This window comes from Aedes albopictus, chromosome 3 (genome assembly GCF_035046485.1).
Source record: "Aedes albopictus strain Foshan chromosome 3, AalbF5, whole genome shotgun sequence".
NCBI classification, from domain to species: domain Eukaryota; kingdom Metazoa; phylum Arthropoda; class Insecta; order Diptera; family Culicidae; genus Aedes; species Aedes albopictus.
Genome location: NC_085138.1, coordinates 233,295,461 through 233,317,437, shown reverse-complemented (window position 1 = coordinate 233,317,437; position 21,977 = coordinate 233,295,461). Strand labels below are relative to the sequence as shown.

General features: G+C 37.3%; 1 protein-coding gene across 1 annotated transcript in view; it reads left to right on the top strand.

Annotated features, from left to right (window-relative positions):
* Positions 1-15,051, top strand: part of LOC109398962 (hormone receptor 4) — an 82,407-nt gene extending 67,356 nt beyond the window's left edge. The window contains exon 8 of the mRNA XM_019671413.3: positions 10,172-15,051. Within this exon, the coding sequence (XP_019526958.3) occupies positions 10,172-10,252 (81 nt within the window). The 3' untranslated portion in view covers positions 10,253-15,051. The remainder of the gene's footprint in view (positions 1-10,171) is intronic.
* The last annotated feature ends 6,926 nt before the right edge of the window (positions 15,052-21,977 follow it).

Genomic DNA, 21,977 nt, shown 5'->3' with positions numbered 1-21,977 from the left:
AAGTAATTTCCAGCTTAACACACGTTCCTTACATCCATAGAAATCCAGAGTACTACTAAACAGTAGCGAAACTTCCACCTCTTACACTGGTGCGCTATCTCGGCGGGCTTTGTTATCGACCTCCCTTTCCGGAAGCCGAAGTACTTACTCGAGAGATCCTTCACTCGAGACTCGAACACTCTCCACCGTGCCCACCAAGCGCATTTGTCTATTATGCCGATCGTTCTTCTGGTAGTTTCCCCGCTTTTGGCAATAGTACCAGACTGCCGCTTCCTAACCTCTGAGAAAACTCTCTCGCCCAGGCATTTCAGCATAGCAGACCTGAATATCTCGGGAACCTCTGTGTAGGTGATCCCCTCCAACATCTCTAGAAACAACTCTGTAGGAGCCATTACACTTCTTGTCTCTTGTATTGGTCATCATGATCCTGTAGGGCGTAGGCATCACTTCACGGATTCGCATTGGCACTCTGGCAGTGACCCTCAAAGCAGGCCTTTTTGCTTGCCCTTATCTTGGTTTTAGAGCGACTTCAGCAGTGGCGAATGTGTTCGCCTTGGTTGAGTTTATTTGTCTAACTTATCCTAGCTGTCTTTCACTTCAGAGAAGCAAAAGCTTACTCCTCTGCCCTACGACCGTTACCGATGAGATCAATATCGTTCACCAAGCCGAGAAACACGTGAGATTGTGCGTTGATTGGGCTACTTCTATGCACCCCAGGCCCAGGGATTCGTGTTGCTGCCTGGAAGAGGTTATCGGAGAATCTCCTTGTTCTGGGACATTGTGCTCATGCTACGAGTCGAGTGGCGTGACCAAGGATTGGATCATTCATTTGCAAAGAATTACATTCACTTGTTACTATCTCAATTCAGAAGCATGCTATCAAAAAACAATGTATGGATGAATTTAACCTTGTAGTTTTATCTGAAAGTTTGCCGAATGACATTAGAGGAATTCCACGGAGTCATGTCAGTCGATCCTGAGCGACCATTTCAAAAATATCTGAAACTTTGCACAGTTTTTCAATTTCATCTAAATCGTCATTTTTCGATATCAAACCTTCATATTCACTCACGACTAACTTTTCAGAAGGGTGTATGCTAAAACAGCTCAAAAATATTCTAAAAGCTGTACAGCAAAAACGGATTTTTCGATTGTTATGAATTTTTCAGCTAAGTTAGATAACTAAATGATGATTCCTTAGAAAATATACACTGTAAAAAATTTCTTTTTTTACTTTAAAAAAATATGATCTTTGTCTCAAAAACTCAAATATCTCAAAACCCTATCTTTTTACCAACGTCAATTTTTTAGGGGAAATGGCCCATTATATCAGCTATCTACCATAAAATTTTGGTGATGGTAAACTGATAAACAAAAAAGTTATGACATTTCAAACATTTCACAATTTTTACATTTAGTAACAAAAAAAATTTTTTTTCTGTGTAAATTATTTTGAGAATTATTTTTTGATGCTGATTTTATTGTAAAGGCTACCGCCTGAATTAAACAAGTTGTTTTCATGATTCTTTTGTTTGATTATTCATAATTTCTATAGTATCTATTTGAAACTTAGACGCGATCCAGTGTTTTGATCAAAAATATTGAGAGTGTCATACTTTTTATTGTACGTGACTGGTGAAAAAATCCCTTGATAGTGTTGAAAAGCTGTTGATTATAAGAAAAATGGAATTAAACTTATTTTTAAGACAAAAGCTGTATAATAAAAGTTTTATATACGCGTATACGTCTAGTTTATCTTCAAAAAAATACCTCTTAGAGAACAGACTTTATGATCGGAAGAATGCGAGTAACTTCAACAACAACAAATGCATGAGAGTTACCTACCACGTGAAAATCCATCGCCCAGTTCACACTACCCCCACCTGGTGGAAATGTTTCACGAAATACTGCGATGTGCAATATCGTCATCAGAAGGCGCTAGTGTGAAACGTCAAACGCAAAGAAAAATGATGGGCACTCTTCTGGTTATGAAAGCCACAACCAAGATTCAAAATGATCGTTAAAGGCGTGGTCAATGAAAATTTCGTCAGTGTTACGTTTGTTTGTCTGTATACATACCATGACAATGCTCACGAAAAAGCAAAAAAAAGAATACTACCGCTATGGATATTAAATAGTAAATTTTTTCTTCAGCCAAGCAAACAACACCAAACTAGTCAGTTAAAACTAATAAGTGATTTTGTTTATTATAATCTAACGAACAACATGAACAGTCGCTTTCTCAAAGGTCTTCAACTCAACTCTCTCTTGTAGACCGTTTGATGAAAAAAAAAATGATCAAAGGAGTTACGAAATCTCACCGAAAGCACCATAGATAATCTGAAAGAGACTGGTTATGCCCAAATTGAATCCAAATTTACGCATTTGCACGTCCTGCCGTCTAGACTTTGACAAACGAGCCATCTGTATATCATCGGTAAAGCAGGGCGTAGGAAGTTCGAAAACGACAACAACTGAGAAATTGCCAGAAGTGCTAAGTGCAGAGAGTCATGTCACCGTACCATCAGCGACATCAGTTTAAACAATTAATCACGCCCCTTTTCAAAAATGCTTTGATATATACTTCAACATCTATACCCATTTCAATATTTTTAACGTTGCAAAACACGCTTTCAACATTCATTTTGAAGAAGAGGGAAAACTTGTCCTCAAATGTAACAGCAAATAATGAATAAACGACTAATGCGCGGAGGGCGTGATAAAATCGGAACATTACTGTACATATAATATACATAATACATAATAAAAACAGCTTGTTTTACTCACGCAAGGCCATTAACAATAAAATCAGCATCAAGCTGCGATTTCCGGCCGAAATAATAAAAAAAAATTATTACTAAATGTGAAAATTGTGAAATGTTTGAATTGTCATAACTTTTTTGTTTATTAGTTTATCATCACCAAATTTTTATGGTAGATTGCTAATACAATGGACCGTTTTCCCTAAAAAAATTGCGTTGGTAAAAAGATAGGGTTTTGAAATATTTGAGTTTTTGTGACAAAAATGATATTTTTTAATGTTAAAAAAGATTTTTTTTCACAGTGTAGGGTAATTCGCCAATTGTTGAACGGTTAGTACCGGCATTTTGGTTTTCGTTTGTTTTTCCGTGCATAATTCCACTTTAGTTGAAAAATATCCAGTGAACGTCTAGATCTACTTATCCCTTATACTGCCCATTTAATTTGTATTCCCTTAAATTCCATTTTTTAAGAGAAAATAGAACATTTGTATGGGAAGTCTGTAACCCAAATGTTGAACGCTTCTTTAAGCTAGCTCATCCTAATGTTGGACGGTGCTCGCCAATTGTTGAACGGTTGAAGCTTTGTTCGTAATTGATGACGTATAACCCGACATCAACCTATCATTCACCTGTTTTCATTTTGGCCACCAAACCCAACATAGACATGACAGTTACCCGATGTGGGTCCAACAGTGGTCCAACATTTGATAAAAATTGACCCGACTTTGACCCGACATCCGATATTTTTTCACCCTGGCGGATTTTTTCCGGGTTTTTTGTGTTTTGTGCCCAGCTAGTCCGAGCAAGTGACAATTCATTTAAATGACAAAGAATCGCACATTTGAAGAGAGCTCTAGTGGACTGAAATCGGTTTAAAGATGATTAGATGCAAAAATGGCTGAAAAGATTTGATTAGAAGCGAAAACGTTAGAAGAAAGTACGCCTTTCAAAGCCCCTGAAACTCTTCTGGAAACCCATGGGACCCACTTAACCCCCAAGAACATTCATGGAACGACCCTGAAATCCCTTGAAAACCTATGGATTGCTCTTAAGCCTCCTGGAACGCATTGAAATACTCCTGGGACCCTCTAACACTCTGAATTCCTCTTGAAGACCTCTGAAACGCCCTTGAAACCCATTGAAAACCACTGGAATCTTTCTGAAGCCCACTGGAACATTCCTAGAACATCCCTGGAACGCCTTTGAAACCCCACGAAATGTACGGTTAGGTAAACTGAAAAAAAATCTAGCAGTCATGCTAACATCGTAGGTTATGTCAGTGTTCAACAATTGGATCATGGATGCATAATGATAGTGTGATAAGAAAAATATTTTTTTCAAATTAAACTACAATGAAAATGTGATTTTAAACAATGTAAAACTGTTAATGACATCCTTCCAGTTCTTGTAACTATGGTGTGCCTTCGATATTTGTGGTCGATTTGCCCGCAAAGCTTAGTTCGTAACAGCAGTTTCTTAAAATTAATCTTAAGAATTGTGCAGTTTTCGTGTCATCACCAGTACAAAATTTTCAATCAATTTTTTTTGACGAAAAATATGTATAATTTTGTAACTTAATTAGAGCAATATAGTGACCCACATGTATATGCGTCTACATCATACGTTTACGTTGGATGAAAATTACTTAAGTAAGATTTATAATAAAATATTCAGAAACTGTTCAACATTTGGGTAGTGTTCAACAATTAGCGAATTACCCTATATTTTCTTAGGAATCACCATTTAGTTATCTAACTTTGCTGAACAATAAAATCAGCATCAAACTGCGATTTCTGACCGAAATAATTTACACAGAAAAAAATATTTACCAAATGTGAAAATTGTGAAATGTTTGAAATGTTATAACTTTTTTGTTTATTAGTTTACCATCACCAAATTTTTATGGTAGATTGCTAATACAATGGACCGTCTTCCCTAAAAAAATTGCGTTGGTAAAAAGATAGGGTTTTGAGATATTTGAGTTTTTGTGACAAAAATGATATTTTTAATGTTAAAAAAGATGTTTTTTTTCACAGTGTATATTTTCATAGGAATCACCATTTCGTTATCTAACTTTGCTGAAAAATTCATAGCAATCGAACGAACCATTTTGGCTGTACAGATTTTTGAATATTATTGAACCATTTTCACATACACCCTTTCGAAAAGTTAGTCGTGATTCAAAATAAAAATTTGATATCGAAAAATGGCGATTTAGATGGAACTGAAAAGGGAAGATTCAAATATTACGTCCATCGTTTTTCGGGATTTCTAGACCCCCCCTCCCCCCTCTGTCACGCACTTTTCCTATACCCAATACACGTACTGTCACACTTTTCTAGACCCCCCCCCCCTCCCCCAAATGTTGGACGTAATTTTTGAACGTTCCCAAAACTGTGCAAAGTTTCAGTTCAATAGAAAATCATGAATTAAAAAATTTCCTTAATTTTGATGCTGTTGCTTGGAATCGCTCATTAGGGTCGCACACGCATACCAGAGTCGTGAGCGAGCTGTGAAGGCGTTTGCTGGTTTCTGTTGACTTAATTATTGATGCTACGCTAGTACATTGTTCTACAAAGTTTTAGGTAAAATAAAAATGAAAATGTGTTCCATACATTGATTTTTGCTACGATGTTTCTGAAGCGAGTTAACAGTAGTAAGTGAATGTAACTGATTGCAAATGAATGATCCCATCCTTGGGCGTGACGCAGCAAGACTCGCACATCGAGATGAGAGAACTCGACTCGAATGAAGTGACTCGCCGTGTTAATCAAATGGAGAGTCACTTCATTCGAGTAGAGATTTCTCACCTCGATATGCGAATTAGAGCTGGGTCGACTCACCACCAGTGATGGGAACACTCACTTGTTATTTTCTCAGCTCAGAAGCGTGATATAAAAAAAAACAATGTATGGAGGACTTTTACCTTATAGTTATATCTAAACGTTTGCCGAACAGAGCAAAGGTCGCATACCAAAGTGTAATTTACATTCACCTCATGGAAAGTCGCCTTTCTAGCTTTCTCACGACTTCTGGATTCGTGTGCGACCCTTGCTCTATTCATACTTTTAGATATAACTATAAGGTAAAAGTTGTCCATACATTGTTTTTTTATGGGCATGCTTCTGAGCTGAGAAAAAAAGCCCTGCTCACCACTGTGCAGCATTTTTGCATGCTTCACCCTTATGGCCCAAAAATCATGGGTCATAAGGACCCCAAAGAAGACTTTTTTCAACTTTGCTTATTTTATCTATCGAACTGAAATGGAAGACTGCATTAGGAGATTTTTCGAGTGTTAACCCTCTCCTTCCCACGACTTTGAACGGATATTTCTATGCCAAGAAAGCGATTCCAAAACAAGTGCTTGAACAAAAGTTATTGCGAATTGGCCAAATTTTTCGAATTCAACGAAAGAATTTTTAGTTGTAAATCAATAGTATTTGATTGTTTATCAATATTTGCACTATTGAAACAAGTAGTTGGATGTGGGGTTCACCCAATGCGATTACAATCATATTCTAAAAACTATTGTATCATATTCATCTAATTCCGTTTGTCTCGAGTTCTTCGAAAATCGATGCTGCTCTAAAGCAACCGTGGCAGTCGGGGTATTTTGAGCACCACTGGGAAATCACCTAAAATCTAGTATTTTTGCAAATTCACCTTACAGCTCTATTACTGGTCTGATATTGGAGCGATTGAAACATTAGAGCGGAGTAGGGGTAGGCGGGGCAATATGGACACCCGGGGCAGAATGGGCACCCTCAATATTTTGAAATATGCGAACTTTTTTGAACTTTTAATCAATGGAGAATATAGTCCATTTGTCTGAAACGTAGTTTCAGGAAAGAAACATTCGAAATAAAAATTATACTTGATTTTACACGAAAAAGTTACGTCCTCCGTTTTTTGTGCATGGAAATTATAATTTTCACACCATCTAAAATAAGATTTGGTGATTAATTTATTGCAGGTCGATTAAAACCTGTTATTTCTAGAACACATGCAAGTAGTTCTGGTGTATCTACATGATTAACATGTTTATATTTTCTTCTTTATTATATCAAAAATCAAGTTTGGAAATATCTTCTGCTGCCGGGGCAAAATGGACACTCACCTTTTTGAAAGAAGTGGCAAGGGAAAAATATAACCTAAATCACAAACCAACCAAATTCTTCGATTTCAATATATTTTCGGTTAAATGTTCACTATAGTAGACATAGGGTGAAACAAATTGGTCAAAAAACGACAGCAGTGGAAAATAGTTGTTCTAGGCACAGCTGTACATGCCGACAAAAAGGAAGCTTTATCCAAACAGCCTGAATTTAAATTAACTGAACAAAATTGAACTACTTCGGCGTATTATTCATCCATAACAGTTGTTTTGTAATGAAATTACTTTATAGGTGTAAATAATGTACGAAATTCGTGAAAGTCTCATGGTGTCCATATTGCCCCATGGGGGTGTCCATTCTGCCCCGTATGCTTGAAGACAGTCAGCAAAAACTAACATTTTTCTTCGTGAGCATTCTTATGCAATAGATGCTAAATAGACTTTAAAAGGATACATGTATCAAAAAAACTAAACTTTTTTGACATCTTGCCAGGTAAAGTTGGCAAAAACCTTAGGGTGTCCATTAGAGTGGGTCAACGTTGTATGGAGAAACTTTAAATTTGATCGTACCAACCCGGAACAAAGCTTTTTCAATCAATATTATCGTCCAAAACAACTGTGCAAAAATTGGGAGCAATTGGTTTCGTCCCCGTATTCCGCATTGCGATTGAAATTTGTATGGAAGTTAGTGTGGGGAAACGTACTTTTTTGCATTATGCTTATATGTTGAATTCTTTTGTCTAACATCAGGTAACTAATGACGTTAAAGTATAGCCTAGGATATACCGAAAAAAACTTTGCCGAAGACCGCAAAGTAATTCGACGCTTGTGAAAAAAGTTTTTCGTCTGGTAACTTAGGCCAAAAATTGAGATTTTATTATTGATGTTATTCCTTTACATGTCAAATGTTAAGCACCACTGGGCAATCAATACGTTATAACTTGTTTCACAAATGTCGGATCACTTTGCGGTCTTCGGCAAAGTTTTTCGGCATACCCTAGACTATACTTCAACGTCATTAGTTAGATCATTTTATTCGAAAAAAAATCAATTTATGAGAAAAATGCAAAAAAGCAAGTTTTCCCATACTAAATGTCATACAAATTTCAATCGCAATGCGGAATACGGGGAAGCAACCAATCGCTCCCAAATTTTGCACAGTTGTTTTGGACGCTAAAAGGAATCGAAAAAGCTTTGTTCCGAAAAATCGACTTTGTTGACCCAGTCTAGTGTCCATATTGCCCCGCCTACCCCTACACTCTGAAGAATTTTCACGTCCGATTTACGTGAAAAGATGGGTAGTTTTCGTCCACCATATTTTTCACGTCGCCTTTACCGGAACTTCAGGTAGCTGAATAAATGTGAGCTTCGCTCATCGACGTGGTGAGTCAGGTAAAATTGACATGCATTGTACGTATCGTTTACGTAAAATGTGGGTGAGTGCTACCGGAGTCACAGGTAACTTTTACGTGAAAACATGACTAGCTCTACGTGAATTTCACGTAATTTGTGCATCATTTTTGAATGAAAATAAAGCAGCAGCACCAGCTTGCAACCTGAGACGAGACTCGCGAAGACGGTCTTCTTTTTCTACAGTTTGTTATTTTTTTCTTCTTCCTATCTGTGTTGACATTATATTTTGGGCTGGTGGTTCAAACACGTACGTGACTGCATCATCTCACATGCAGTGTGACTGAATCCCATTCACGCACAAAATCATGTTGAGGTAAAATTTTGCATCGCCAACAATCGCCAAGCAAAGTAATTATTGGAATATTTTGTTTTCAATTTTTTTTTTGACAGTACAGGAGAAGAAAATGCTGCTCGGAGTGAATTTTTGCTTCAGAATTTATCTCGGGTAGCAATACTTTTCTCGTTTTAGGTAACGTAATCAAACGAGCTACAACTGACAGCTCAGTTGAGCTACACTTGACGTTGCTTTTTTTCCTCTTCGCGAGTCTCGTCTCAGCTTGCAACGTATTTGAAGAGGCAAGAGAGTTTAAATTCTTACAAAATGCAATAAAAAGCATTACTTTTACCCGACCGTAAAATATATCATTACATCATATAGAGATTTAAGAACTCTTGCCTCCTCAAATACGCTACAATCTGGTATACATAACAATTAAACAAAAAATATTTCACAATCTTTTATTTTTGAGTATTTACTTAATCTATACTTACAACTGTGTCGCATACACATTGATGAATCATTATAACTATTTTTAAATGTACAAATTTCCAATACGGATGTCGTGAAAAAGTCTTGATACAAAATCTTCGTAGTCCAGTTGTTTAAAAACACTCGCTGAACTGGGTCCTTCGTCACCGTCAGGAGACAGCTGAAAATGTTTAAAATGAAAAAAGTTTACTGCTTATGTAATTATTCACAATCTATTGCTTTAAATAATTAATTTACCGTTCAATACTTGCAGCAACTTGCTCGGGAACTACATCAGCAAGCAGTTGTGGTATCAACTTATTTTTCGACGCCATATTGAATTTATTTTTGCACACCTGAAATTCACGTAGCTTTAGTTTCGCGGAAACTTCCAAGTCAGAAGTTCACTAACACAAACGCATTCAAACGATTAACGTGAAAATTGGGTGGATTTTACCAAACAGGGCGGTGTATACGCCGTGATTATCGGGTGATAGTTACTGACGTCAGGTAACATTTGAGATTTTGTGAACAAGGAGGAGCTACGTGATATTTCACGTAAATCGGACGTGAAAATTCTTTAGAATGTAATTAAATCCCATAGAAAATTAGAAAAATAAAATTTAAAATTGTTGGCCAAATTACACCGACGAGGGCTAACCAAAAACGCCACATAAGACTTCTCTTGTTTAAATACCTTAGATGACTTTCAAATTATTTTGTTTTCCATATACTTCAAGTCGATACTATATTATTCAATATCAAGCAAAGTAAACAAAGTTTCAATTACGTTAGACAATATAAATTCTTCATTGAAAATAGGGTGCTCTGCTCATATTACCCCTACGATTCAAAATCGACGCAAAAACAACCCTTTTTTAATCATTTTTTGGGCATACATATAAACACGATTGGACTATGATATTTTTATGCAACTAGTATAGTATTATCAGAACTATTCTGGCCATACGATGTGCGAGAAATTCAGAAAACAATCTTTAATCGACTTTTGCTTGAGGTGGCCAAATTACCCCGATTTACCCTAGAGGGTTAACGGATTAATATTTGCATGGGTCAATAATTTAATTGTCAATATTCTGCTAAAAAATATCCTATTCCACAATACTTTTCCAGATCCAAACCGCTGCCAGCTTACTTTTGGAGAGCAAAATGTTCTACGTACCGTTCGTTCTGAACTCGGCCAACATTAGGTAGCAGATGATCGAACAAGGAATGATTGAACCTTTCCAGCATGAGCTGCAGCAGCAGCACCAGCAACAACAACATCAACAGCAGCTGCAGCAGCAACATGACTCAGCTAATGAAGAACAACAGCACCAACTGCACGACATTGATTTCGCTAATCAGCCTCATGACCATCAGCAGCAACATCCGTTGACACAAGTGGCGCAGCTATCATCGCAGCACGTCGCGAAACGTCCACTGCCATCAACCACAACAGCAACAATCGTCAAACAGCAACAACAGCAAATCGTTCAGCTGCAGCCGCGGCAATCACACCATACACTGCCGAACTCCCCGAACAGCAACAACAACAGTGGTTCTGTGACGATTTTCGTCATCAAAACAGTGTTACCTGACGAGTGATTCTGATTTCCGCCTGATTACTTTTAAAACGTTATAAGTCCCCAGTGATGAGACTCAACTGAAATGTTTGTGTTTCATTTTTTTTACATTGAAGGTAGATTTTTTATTTGTTTTAATTTGTTTCAAAATCGAGTCGATTCTCGTTTTGTTTTTCATTTTTATATATGAACTGTTTTTACCTTTTACTGATTACCTTGTTCTTATTTTACGATTTCTCGTTGAGCGTTGAAAGTGTCGTAAAATAGAGAGGTGAAAACAATTTTTAACGTATAAACAGAGTAGTTATAAAGCATTATATACAAACACATACAAAACTGAAGTAAATAGAGAGAAAGTAAACATTTTTGCATATACACAAACACCCACTCATTATATATACAGAACAGAATAAAAATCTTGTCACTGATATGTAAATGGAAATATACCTAATGTAATGAACGAAAAAGTTTCACTCTAAACCTGAATGTTTTGTGCATTGATGCCTCGGGCGATTAAATGTAAATGGTCATTCTAAAGAAGTAGAGTTCGCTTGCGCGTGATGATTGCTGCAGAAAAAAACATCAAATTGAACACAATTAACTCACACAATAGCATGGATTCACATTCGAGGAAAATGCGAAATTTTCCGCTACTAGGAAGTCTGAAATTAAATGCCTTCTATATTATAAATAGAGAAAATGAAGAAAAAACACACGAACGTAGGAGTAAATGATAAGGGAGATAAATTCATCAGAAAATGAAAAAAAAACTGAAAGGAAAAATTCTCATTTCAGAAATATATTTGAACAACAGCAACAAATATTCGTATTAAAGACAAGAATAACATAGAACGCCCCGAAGATATGTCGTGCATAAAGTAAGCGTATATAAACACATATATTTTTATATATTTAATTGATCGATTCATTGTTGTTCTTCTTATCAATATTTTTATTAGCTAATTTTACAAAACCGAAAATAATAAAAGTGGAAGACGTAAATTTGGCCGTAGCAAGAGAGGGCAACGGATGTGTAAATGTATATTTGCCCTTTGAAATTCGTTCGTTTATCGGAAACGAATGGAGCTAACTTCAAATATAACCGATATAAATATTGGACTGTACATTGTCGAACCGGTTTGAAATGTTTGTATAGAAAATGTTTCACGAGAGGACGCACTGAACGCTAAATTTAACCTCTAATACATTGTAAATATCAGATATCCGTAAGCTATGCTTTTAGATGTTTTTTCCCTTCTCAATGCATATACCTTAGTACTGCTAGAACGGTTTAGTTGCCTAAGTAACTGGATGCTTTTAACGTTTTGTTTTTCATCATTGTAAAAAAAAACATCTCGGACGCGATTTCCCATGTAAATGCATCTCTGTTTAGGTGATAGCACTTTTCGGATAGTTATTTGAAAACGCCTTTAGTTGAGTGTTTCTCGAGAAAACGTTGCGCTTACTTTGCAAATGTTAATAACGTTCATTAATTCGTTACTAAATGGGTTTCAGTTAAATAAAGTAAAAATACATCATCACGATCAAATGGGGATTGTTACGGATTCGAGAATAAATTTAAACGCGAAAGGATGTCGCCATTCCACTCGTAATCCGTTTCGAAAAAATCGCCAAATTTGCAAGTTTCAGCATATTATTCTATTCCACGATGGACAACTGAATATTAGTTGGCATGTGTATTAAGCCTTCATAAAACAGGTGCCATTTTTTATCATTCTCAGGGTCTGGTCGAACAAAGGTCGAATAGACAAAATCCTTATTGACTCTTGAAAAAAGCGAAAAAGCTTTTTGTAAATAAAGCCTTCTCTCGATGAATCCTACACATGCCCACTACAATTTTTATTATCACCATGTAGATCAAAATTATCTTAAGAATTCAAAATTTCAAAGAATCTTAGGCCTGAAGTACACACACAGGGTCAAATATAAGAAAATAACTCGAGAAACAACATCAGTTTGACACTAATGAAAATTCGATCAAGTCAAACAAGATGTTTGAGCATTGCTTTTTTTGGACAAATATTCGACCCTGTGTACTGTGTACAGCTTAAGAAATCATCGAGAGCTTTATTCTTAAAAGCTTTTTCGCTCTTGTTAAGACTTAATGAAGAAATGTTACAGGGCCGACCAAAGGTGGTTTTAGTATAGAAACCAAATAAACCCAACTTGCGGTGCAACTCGAAAGCTCTTTATTTCTCTGTTGTTGAGCTATTTTATGGTGTGTGAACAACTTGCAGCTATCTTAAAATTCACGACTAAAAATATCAAAACAAGTCCGTCTGCTACCAAACGCATACAGTTTTCTTTTCTAACCAACACACATTTGAAATTTATACTATTTGTTTGAATTTCCACATCTCTGGTTTTAAAACCGAAATATTCTCTTCATACCTAACCGTTACAAAACCAACAATGATACTAGGGTTGTCCATCCTACATAATTTCGAGAAAATAGCCAGCCTGTTTTTGTCACTGAGCTGGCCGAAATGGCTGGCTTTTTGAAAGCAAGATAATATTATAATTCATCATAATTCAAGAAATATCCTAATTCGATATTGTATGCGTTTGTGTGGATTGATTTGCATTACATATTTACTTGAAATGATTAATTTATTATGAATCATTACAATAACTGCCGAACTAAATGGTCTAATTTTCTATGCAAGCCGATAACATTAAAGAAATTTGAATCTATTAACATTTGCGTAGTAGGCAATAACATATCTAAACTCGAGGAGGTTATTATTGGACGGTGGATTCTTTCGACTTTCCTCCATTGGAGCAAGTACACGTACTATTTACAGAAGACGGACGATAGTGGAGATTAAGGCTCCGCTTATCCGACACATCACAAATATAAGCAACGTTTGTTTTTATCTCGACTAAGATAATTTGTTTACTAGGTTAGAAAGTGAAGAAAACGACCAAAACTGATACAATGATCCTCCTTTTTAAAGCTAAACTAAGAGACAAGAAAATCCTCTATTTTTAGGCAAATTATTTATCCAAACTGTTTTTATATTATAGGTGAACAGGAGAAAAAAAAACATTAACAAAACGTACGAGAAATTTACTCATTTCGAAAAGTTTATGAGACTCGTTTTTATTAAAGTAACTTAAAATTTCTCTGATAAGTATTTATGCAAAAATATGTTTTGTTTTCGACGTGGATTTTTTTCCAATGCCAGAAGCTACATTTTTTAGCTAGTACGTGCGTTTATGGAACGATATGAAACCAAAAATTTAGGAAAGCTAATATTGTATTTGTAAAAAGAAACTGAGTAACATTAAAAAAAATTCTCATCACCGTTCGTCAGGAGAAGAGTAAATTGTTTTCGCATCATAAGCCTTTCGCCATCTCTGTTATCTCTGTAATAAAAAACAAATGCACACACCGGATTTAATGACACACATACATACTCTTTACATACTTACGAATCATGCACCACTTTACAACACATTTTCGCATCTATGCCACTCGCATTGTTTTCCACAACAGCAGACCACTACCAGAAACAAAAACAACTATTCGTACTATCCCATGTATGGAGCCAACCAGAACTCAATAGTCACGTGTATTTGACGGAAAAGAATCAAACTAACCTTTGTAAATGTGTCTGGACGTTTAATATTTCGTGAATGGAACGCAAAAATCAAAGTAAAATCCCCTTATTACGGAAACCATTGTTACCAGTGAAACCATATTACTTATATTAATTATTGTGTAATGCACGACGAAAGAACTGCAGAACCCTGGATGGTGAAACATAATAGATTTAAACGAACAGCTAATGCATTCATACAAAATAGTCCATAAAACGAAGCATTCAACACATAGCAAACAAACACTGGCACTGAGAGCAAGCTAAAAAACAGTTAATACAGAAAGACTAAAGTATACAACAGACATGTACACAAACACTGAAAAATAAACAATAAAAGTTACCCTCAAAGCAAACTAACATAGAAATACCGAACACTGCCACGTGCTAGGATAAAAACAGAAGCAAATAAAAATAATGTGCAGAAATGCATACAGGAAAATAAAACAAAAAAAATAGAAAAGTAAATGGACAACTAACGAAAATAGCCGTTAATTGTTTACCAGTTGTTGGTACAATCGCAACTCAGATCAAGTGTCAGTAATGTCAGTTAGAAAACACTCGTTTCCATGTGCTACATTTTCCCATTTCTAGATTTTATCGTTTCCCTTGTGATAGTAGATTAACGATGAGTTTTTGTTCCCTCGCTTCCCGTGAACTGTCTGGAACTGAAAACGACGTTTAGGATGGCTAGCCATTTGAGCAACGTAAAGATTGACATCTATTCGAGCAAAGTCCTATCATTCGGCCTTTCCCGAATAACATCTTTAGTAGTTTGACCAAATAGTCAGTTTTCTTGGTACGTTGTACACGTTGGAAAGGAGATGTGCGAGGTAGGGTTGATCAATTGAAATGTTTCTCTTGAAACTATTCCATTCTATAGAAACTTCCAAAAGTCCCAACAAACGGTGATACTATCAAAATTTCACACTTATCCATTAAATTTAAGCTCGTAAAAATTTCGTTGTAAGATTAATCTACATTTTAATACACTCATAAGTATATAGGTAGTTTAATATATTACTGAAAGCAAAGGTGGTTTAAAGTTACCAACAAGAAGATCATTAAAAATAACCATTGCAAACTTTTTAAAACTAGATTCCTCATTAGTGCGACCAGTAGAAGGATTTCCGTGTAGTTCAGGCCTTCAACGTATCACCGTTCCTCCACCTCTCCTATCCTTTGGCTTTTCACGAATCTAAAGACTTTTTCCGATTGACCTAACCGGACTCGAAATAGTTCAACAAATACACTGCCAGGAAACTACCTTAAAGTCCATTTACATCTAAATGTAACCATTTCCGTTACAAAATTCATCTAAGAGCACGCAACTTACTCGATACACACTGAGTTATGCCTTTTTATAACTGCAGCAAAACATAGAGGTAAACCACACGTAAAATCAAACCAAATACAACTGAAAACTGCCACCTGCACTCAGAATAGGAAGCTAGCAGAGCTTCGACCCACTCCAGAAAACTACATGTCTAAGTTTGTTGACTGCTATTGTTTTGTTTTCCATTCCTAGAAAAAACGATTTATATTCCTCCTAGAAGGATCATCGCAATCATCTTCATCTTTAAACACAACATTGTTGCCATCATCATCGTCATCGTTTTTTTTCTATTGTCATCATTCACATTCAGCATATACGCAGATATTTTCACAAACCGAAACCCATTTCATCATACGCATCGTGCGAAAACGTGTTATCTAGAAAAGAAAATGTAATGTGTAAATTTAGCCCGCAAAGCAAACACAACCATTATAACAACAACACTGCCGTTTCTCAAGTAGGGATAACCACGTGCCGCAATTGCAGCCGGGCTAATCCCCACAACACACAATAGGAGGTAATAGGACGAGAGGAAAGAAAATGATTATTGTAATTTGTAAGACCTATTGAATAAATGATGATAAAACAAGTAATTGAAAAAAAAGTATAAACTATAATTACCTAACTAATGACTAAGAGTATGCATACAACCACACACAGTAAGGCAAACAAACCGTTAGAAATTGTGTAAAAGAAAAATGAATGAAATAAAAAACGCAGAATCAGAAATGTATTTGTCATCGATATTTACTTATTGATTTGAAAGAATGCATTAAAAAAACGAGAAAATGGACGGTCCCCAAGATTACGATTTAGTCTACGATGGAAGGTATTCCCTCGAAAATTCTATGGAAAATCTTGTTGAAATCCGGATCATACTAGAACTAGAATATACCTTTCCAAAAAAAAGTACTCTTCAGGAATCACTCCAGAAGATTTTCTGAGATTCCTAAAGAGATTTCACAGAGTTTCTCTGGGAGTTCCATACGAAAATCTTGAAGCAACGCCAGAAAAAGTTCTTGGAGGATAGAATACAACGTGGAGCAATAAAAAAATAAATGCTGGACGGATACCACAGGGAAGTTTGACAGAATTGAGGAAAAAAAATCTGCTGATTCCCGGGAAAAAAATCCTCCAACAATTTCGGATAGAACTTGCACTAAATGAATCCCAAAGGAAACAACTCGTGGTGTAATCGCATCGGATGAATGCGGGAACTATGGGAGAAACCCTATAGAAGAATTCGAAAGACCCCCAAATGTAGAGGCGCTAGGTGAGATAAGGTAAAAATCGTTTGTTTACATCGAAAATTCAATTTTTAGTCTTCAAAATTAACTCATATTCTGCCTTGGTGTTGAGTTGCTATTTTCCAATGGCAATGGCTTATATTATCATCATTCTCGATGCCCACGCCGACAGACAACGGATTGGCTAACAAACAAAAAATCTGGAATATTGCCCGTCGGAGGCATAGCAAGAGTTCTTCAATTTAATCACATAATTAGTTCGTAAGTACTAACCGAATCTAAGCGCATCTGAGAGAGAGTTAAATTTTCTATCCAAAAAGTGTTCGTTTGGTTACGATGCTGAATTCGATGATAAAAAGCGAAAAAAGTGCACTTTGCATATGCTACGCCTAGCACTTTTTGGCGGAGACACTGTTTTCGTAGGGTTCTCATTCCTGCCACCAGGGATGCATTCCGCACTTAAAATGTGCACAGTGCAGATCATTTTCATATTGAAATCGGGTCCACTTGCACACAAACTGAGGAGCATGCCATCCCTGCCTGCCACCAGATGCGGAGGGATCGTTAGCTTCCGTCAAATAAGCCTATGTAGGAATCCTAGAAGATGTTAATGGAAGATTTCCTGATGAACGATCAAAAGTTTCTTCCTGAACTCCTCCAGTAGTTTAGCCTGGGATTCTTCTTCGATTATCATCGAAGATCAACCAGAAGTTCCTTCTTGGATGTTTCCAGGAGTTCTCTTCGTGAATTTCTTTGGGGTTTCCTCTAGGATTTTAGGCTCCTCTCGGGATTCCTTCAGAATCGCTGTACATGGCTGATTTTCTTCGGGATTTTTTTTTTCAAGATTTCTCTACACGCTAACATCGCTCAGCACTAAAGTGCATAATTTCCAGACTACACCAAAAATGTGTAACCCTTGCACATTCACAAAATCAGCTCCTGTGTCCGCAAAATCGTTAAATTCGCAAAAAAAATTGTACAGCAATCTAGTTAGGTTTACTAGTGACCTTGGAAAACAAAAAAATATCGACATTTCGCATCTAGACGAGTGTACGAGCTGTTTTTGAGAATGTGTAACTGTAACACATTTTTTGTGTGGTCTGGAAATTATGCACTTATGAGTAGGGCTTACACATTTTAGTGCTGAGCGGTTTTACTGTGTAGAAACTTTTTTTTATCTGTATTAACGAGATTTTTAGCCCTCGGCTAGTTCATCTCGGGACAGACGCTTTACTTCCCTTCCGAAGGAAGAACTCACATTTTGCGAGTTTGTCGGGAGTGGGATTCGGTCCCAGGTCCTCGGCGTGATAGTCAAGTATTCTAACCATCACACCAGGTCCGCTCCACAGGCTCTAGAAACTGACTGGTGGGATTTCTTCAGATTTCTCCAAATTTTTCTATTATTCCTTTGGAATACTTTCAAATGTTTCAAATGGAAGTTCTAGGAAATCCTCGAGGTGTTAATTACGGAACTTCTTCAATTCTTTATGGAATTCTTCATGAAATTATTCCAGAGTCCAGGCGTTCCGTATGGTTTCTTTTTTCGAGTTTGTCATGAAATTCCTTGGGGAATTCCTCCAATTTTTGAATGGTTTCCGTACACGAGTCCCAACTGAGTTTCCTTCGATAGTCGTGACAATTGGTAATCATTTTTCTAGTACAATAGATACGATTTACAACAGATCTCTTCCAAAATAACACTATGTACTGTAATTTTTCCTCACGTTTTCGAGCTCATACAAGACCTATAATACCTAGCTATGAATAATGTGCCGTATGAAACGCAATACCTTACTGGGAGTTGAAAACCATACTTCGAAGGGCTGTAAACCCAATATCAAAGAAAATCGCTCTTCAGGGCAGGACAAGGATGACAAAGGTGACATGCATACGTAAATTCAGTGTTTACGAAATACAAGATACTCTCTCAAGTTTTATGCCGCCGTCTATCACCCATTGCAAGAGAGTTCGTGGGGCAATATCAGGCTGGATTCATGGGTGAACGTGCTACAAAGGATCAGATGTTCGCCATCCGCCAGGTGTTGCAGAAATGCCGCGAATACAACGTGCCCACACATCACTTGCTCATCGAATTTGAATCAGCGTAGGGTGCGGACACCGATTTTGGCCAGTCTAAGAGAAATCATTTTTATAAAAATAACCAACAATCCTATGGAAACAACCAATGCGTCAAATATGAGGTTTATATCTATACTTCATAAGAAAAATGCAGAAATCAATCAAGCTAATACTTGATTTTTGTATTAAAAGTGGCACTGGTTAAAATAGAAGCATTGCCGCAGTTTTGGCCATATTGTCAACTTTTGTTTCTATTTTAGCCAATCACGTGTATTTCTTATGGGAGTGGCCAAATTAGAAGCACCCTGGCCAAAATAGACATGTGGGAGCTGATTGTTTAAGGAAAATTATTTTTTTATTCTAGTTTATAATCAAAATGTATGGTTTTCACAGCTTTAATTATCATATTACATTAGAATCTACTAATAAAAAATAAATAAAGTTATTCCGATTTAGATCGTAACAGGTTGAATACCGCACTATGGCCAAAACTCCGGGCTGGCCAAACCTGAAGCTTCTACCCTATGATCAGTATTGGTAAAATCACACTCAAGTCTCACTCAAGAACCGCTCCTGCGTGACCAAACTCGTGCGCGATTCTGAATCATTTTCTCACGCGCGAAATTTTCATGCAAAATCTCGCTCTCGCGAGTCAAGCGCCGAAAACTCGTTCGCTTGTAAAACGAAACCAAATCAAATTAAGGTGAAACGGGACGCCGTGTTATTTTTCCTATCTTGCCTCTCTTTCTAACAATTTGCCTCGCGATTTTGAAGATGATAATCTCGAGTTCTATCGCACTGAAGATGCTGAAAAACAATCAGCATATGCACTGTAAGTGAGCATACACAGTGATAGGTTTTTGTTGCAAAATATGAAGTAGAATCTGAGATTACCATCTTAGTAGCAACAGAGCAATGGCGGATATTTCCCCGACCGTCCCGTCCGCCCTTAAACGACATTTAATGTTTTTACATGCAAGATATGGTCTCTTTCTGTCATACAACCGTCAACACTTCGTTGCAAATACAGGAACTCTTCGATATAACGTACAAAAAACTTTTCTCTTTGTACGTTATATCGAAGTGTACGTTATATCGAAGAAGACATTTTTTTTATATTTTTTATGCTAGTATTGATGTATTCGTTTTTTGTGCTTCGATATAACGTACACAAAAATTTTCCCCAAATTGCGCTAGTTTTGGGTAACAAGGCTAATACGGCAACACAGCATTGATTTGAGTGCTGTCGTAGATTATCTGGTGGTTATAACTGGAAAAAATGAAATTTTTCAATGTACGTTATATCGAAGCAAAATGTACGTTATATCGAATTCGCTACATCGAGGATACGCTATATCGAGTGTACGTTATATCGAAGAATACCTGTAATAAGCAAACCGAGAAATAAAGCAATGAGTAAAATCATGAGTCAAATCATGCTTGATTTTTGCGGCAGTGAGTTTGGCGAGTCAAGAATCGCGCGTGAAAAAACTCAACCATGAGTTTTGAGATTTTGAGTTTTTACCAACACTGCCTATGATACAATCGTTCGAGACCAGCTATGGCAGATTATGCACGAATACGGATTCCCGGATAAACTGATACGATTGATCAAGGCAACGATGGATCGAGTAATGTGCCTAGTTCGAGTTCCAGGGTCACTCTCGAGTCCCTTCGAATCTCGCAGAGGGTTAGGCGAGGTGGTGGTCTTTCGTGCTTGCTGTTCAACATTGCTTTAGACTAGAGGGTGTAATAGAGAGAGCGGGGATAAACATGAGTGGAACGATTTTCACGAAGTCCGTTCAGCTGCTTGGTTTTGCTGATGATAGGTATTGACATTATTGCTCTTAAATTTGAGACGATGGCTGAAACGTACATCCGACTAGAGAGTGAAGCGAGGCGAATCAGATCAGTAATTAATGTGTCGAAGACAAGGTACATGATGGCAAAGGGCTCCGGAGGAATCACCGCGCCCGCCACCCCGAATTTCTATCGACGGTGATGAAATCGAGGCGGTTGAAGAATTCGTGTACTTGGGCTCACTGGTGACCGCCGACAACGACACCAGCAGAGAAATTCAGAGACGCATTGTGGCAGGATATCGAGCTTACTTTGGACTCCGCAGAACTCTATGGTCGAATAAAGTTCGCCGTCACACGAAGTTAACTATCTATAAAACGCTGATTAGACTGGTAGTCCTCTATGGGCATGAAGCATGGACTCTACGTGAAGAGGACCAACGTTCGAAGTTTTCAAACGGAAGGTGTTGCGTACCATCTACAGCGGAGTGCAGATGGAAGACGGGACTTGGCGAAGGCGAATGAACCACGAGTTGTATCAGCTGCTAAGAGAACCAACCATCGTCTACACCGCGAGAATCGGGAGGCTACGGTGGGCGGGTCATGTCATCAGCGTGTCGGATAGCAACCCGACTAAAATGGTTCTCGAGAGTCATCCGACCGGTACAAGAAGACGTGATGCGCAGAGAACTAGATGGATCGATCAAAGGGAGGACGATTTGCGGACTCTTCGCAGAGTGCGGAACTGGAGATACAAAGCCATAGACCGAGTAGAATGAAGACGACTAATACGTACAGCAGAGGTCACTCAGGCCTGATTGGTAAAGTAAGCCGTATATAATCATTATATAACAGTTGAAAAAAGACTGAAAAGAGCCACCCGAAGATTTTATAGTTGGTGGTTACCCAAGAGCCATGACAAAAGCTACCCTTTCTCAAAATATGGTTACGACTTACCAATTCAGTCAGTTTTCGTCCTTCTTTCGGGTAACACGGCGTCACCATTGAGTGCTGATTATTCCACGGCTCGTATCGCTCCAATGAAGGCTGCTTTCGTTGTTTGAGTTCTAATGTACTGCAACATGCCAAGAAAATCATCAAATATATAAAACTTTTCAGAAATTCATAATTTAAAACACCTGAGCACCGAATGTTGGCTTAAATTATCCATATGAAACCAACAGATCATCACCCGGCTACGGAAACAACGACACTCAAGCGTTTGACTTGCTTGATCCAGGGCTGTGATGAAAATTAAAATATCGATGTC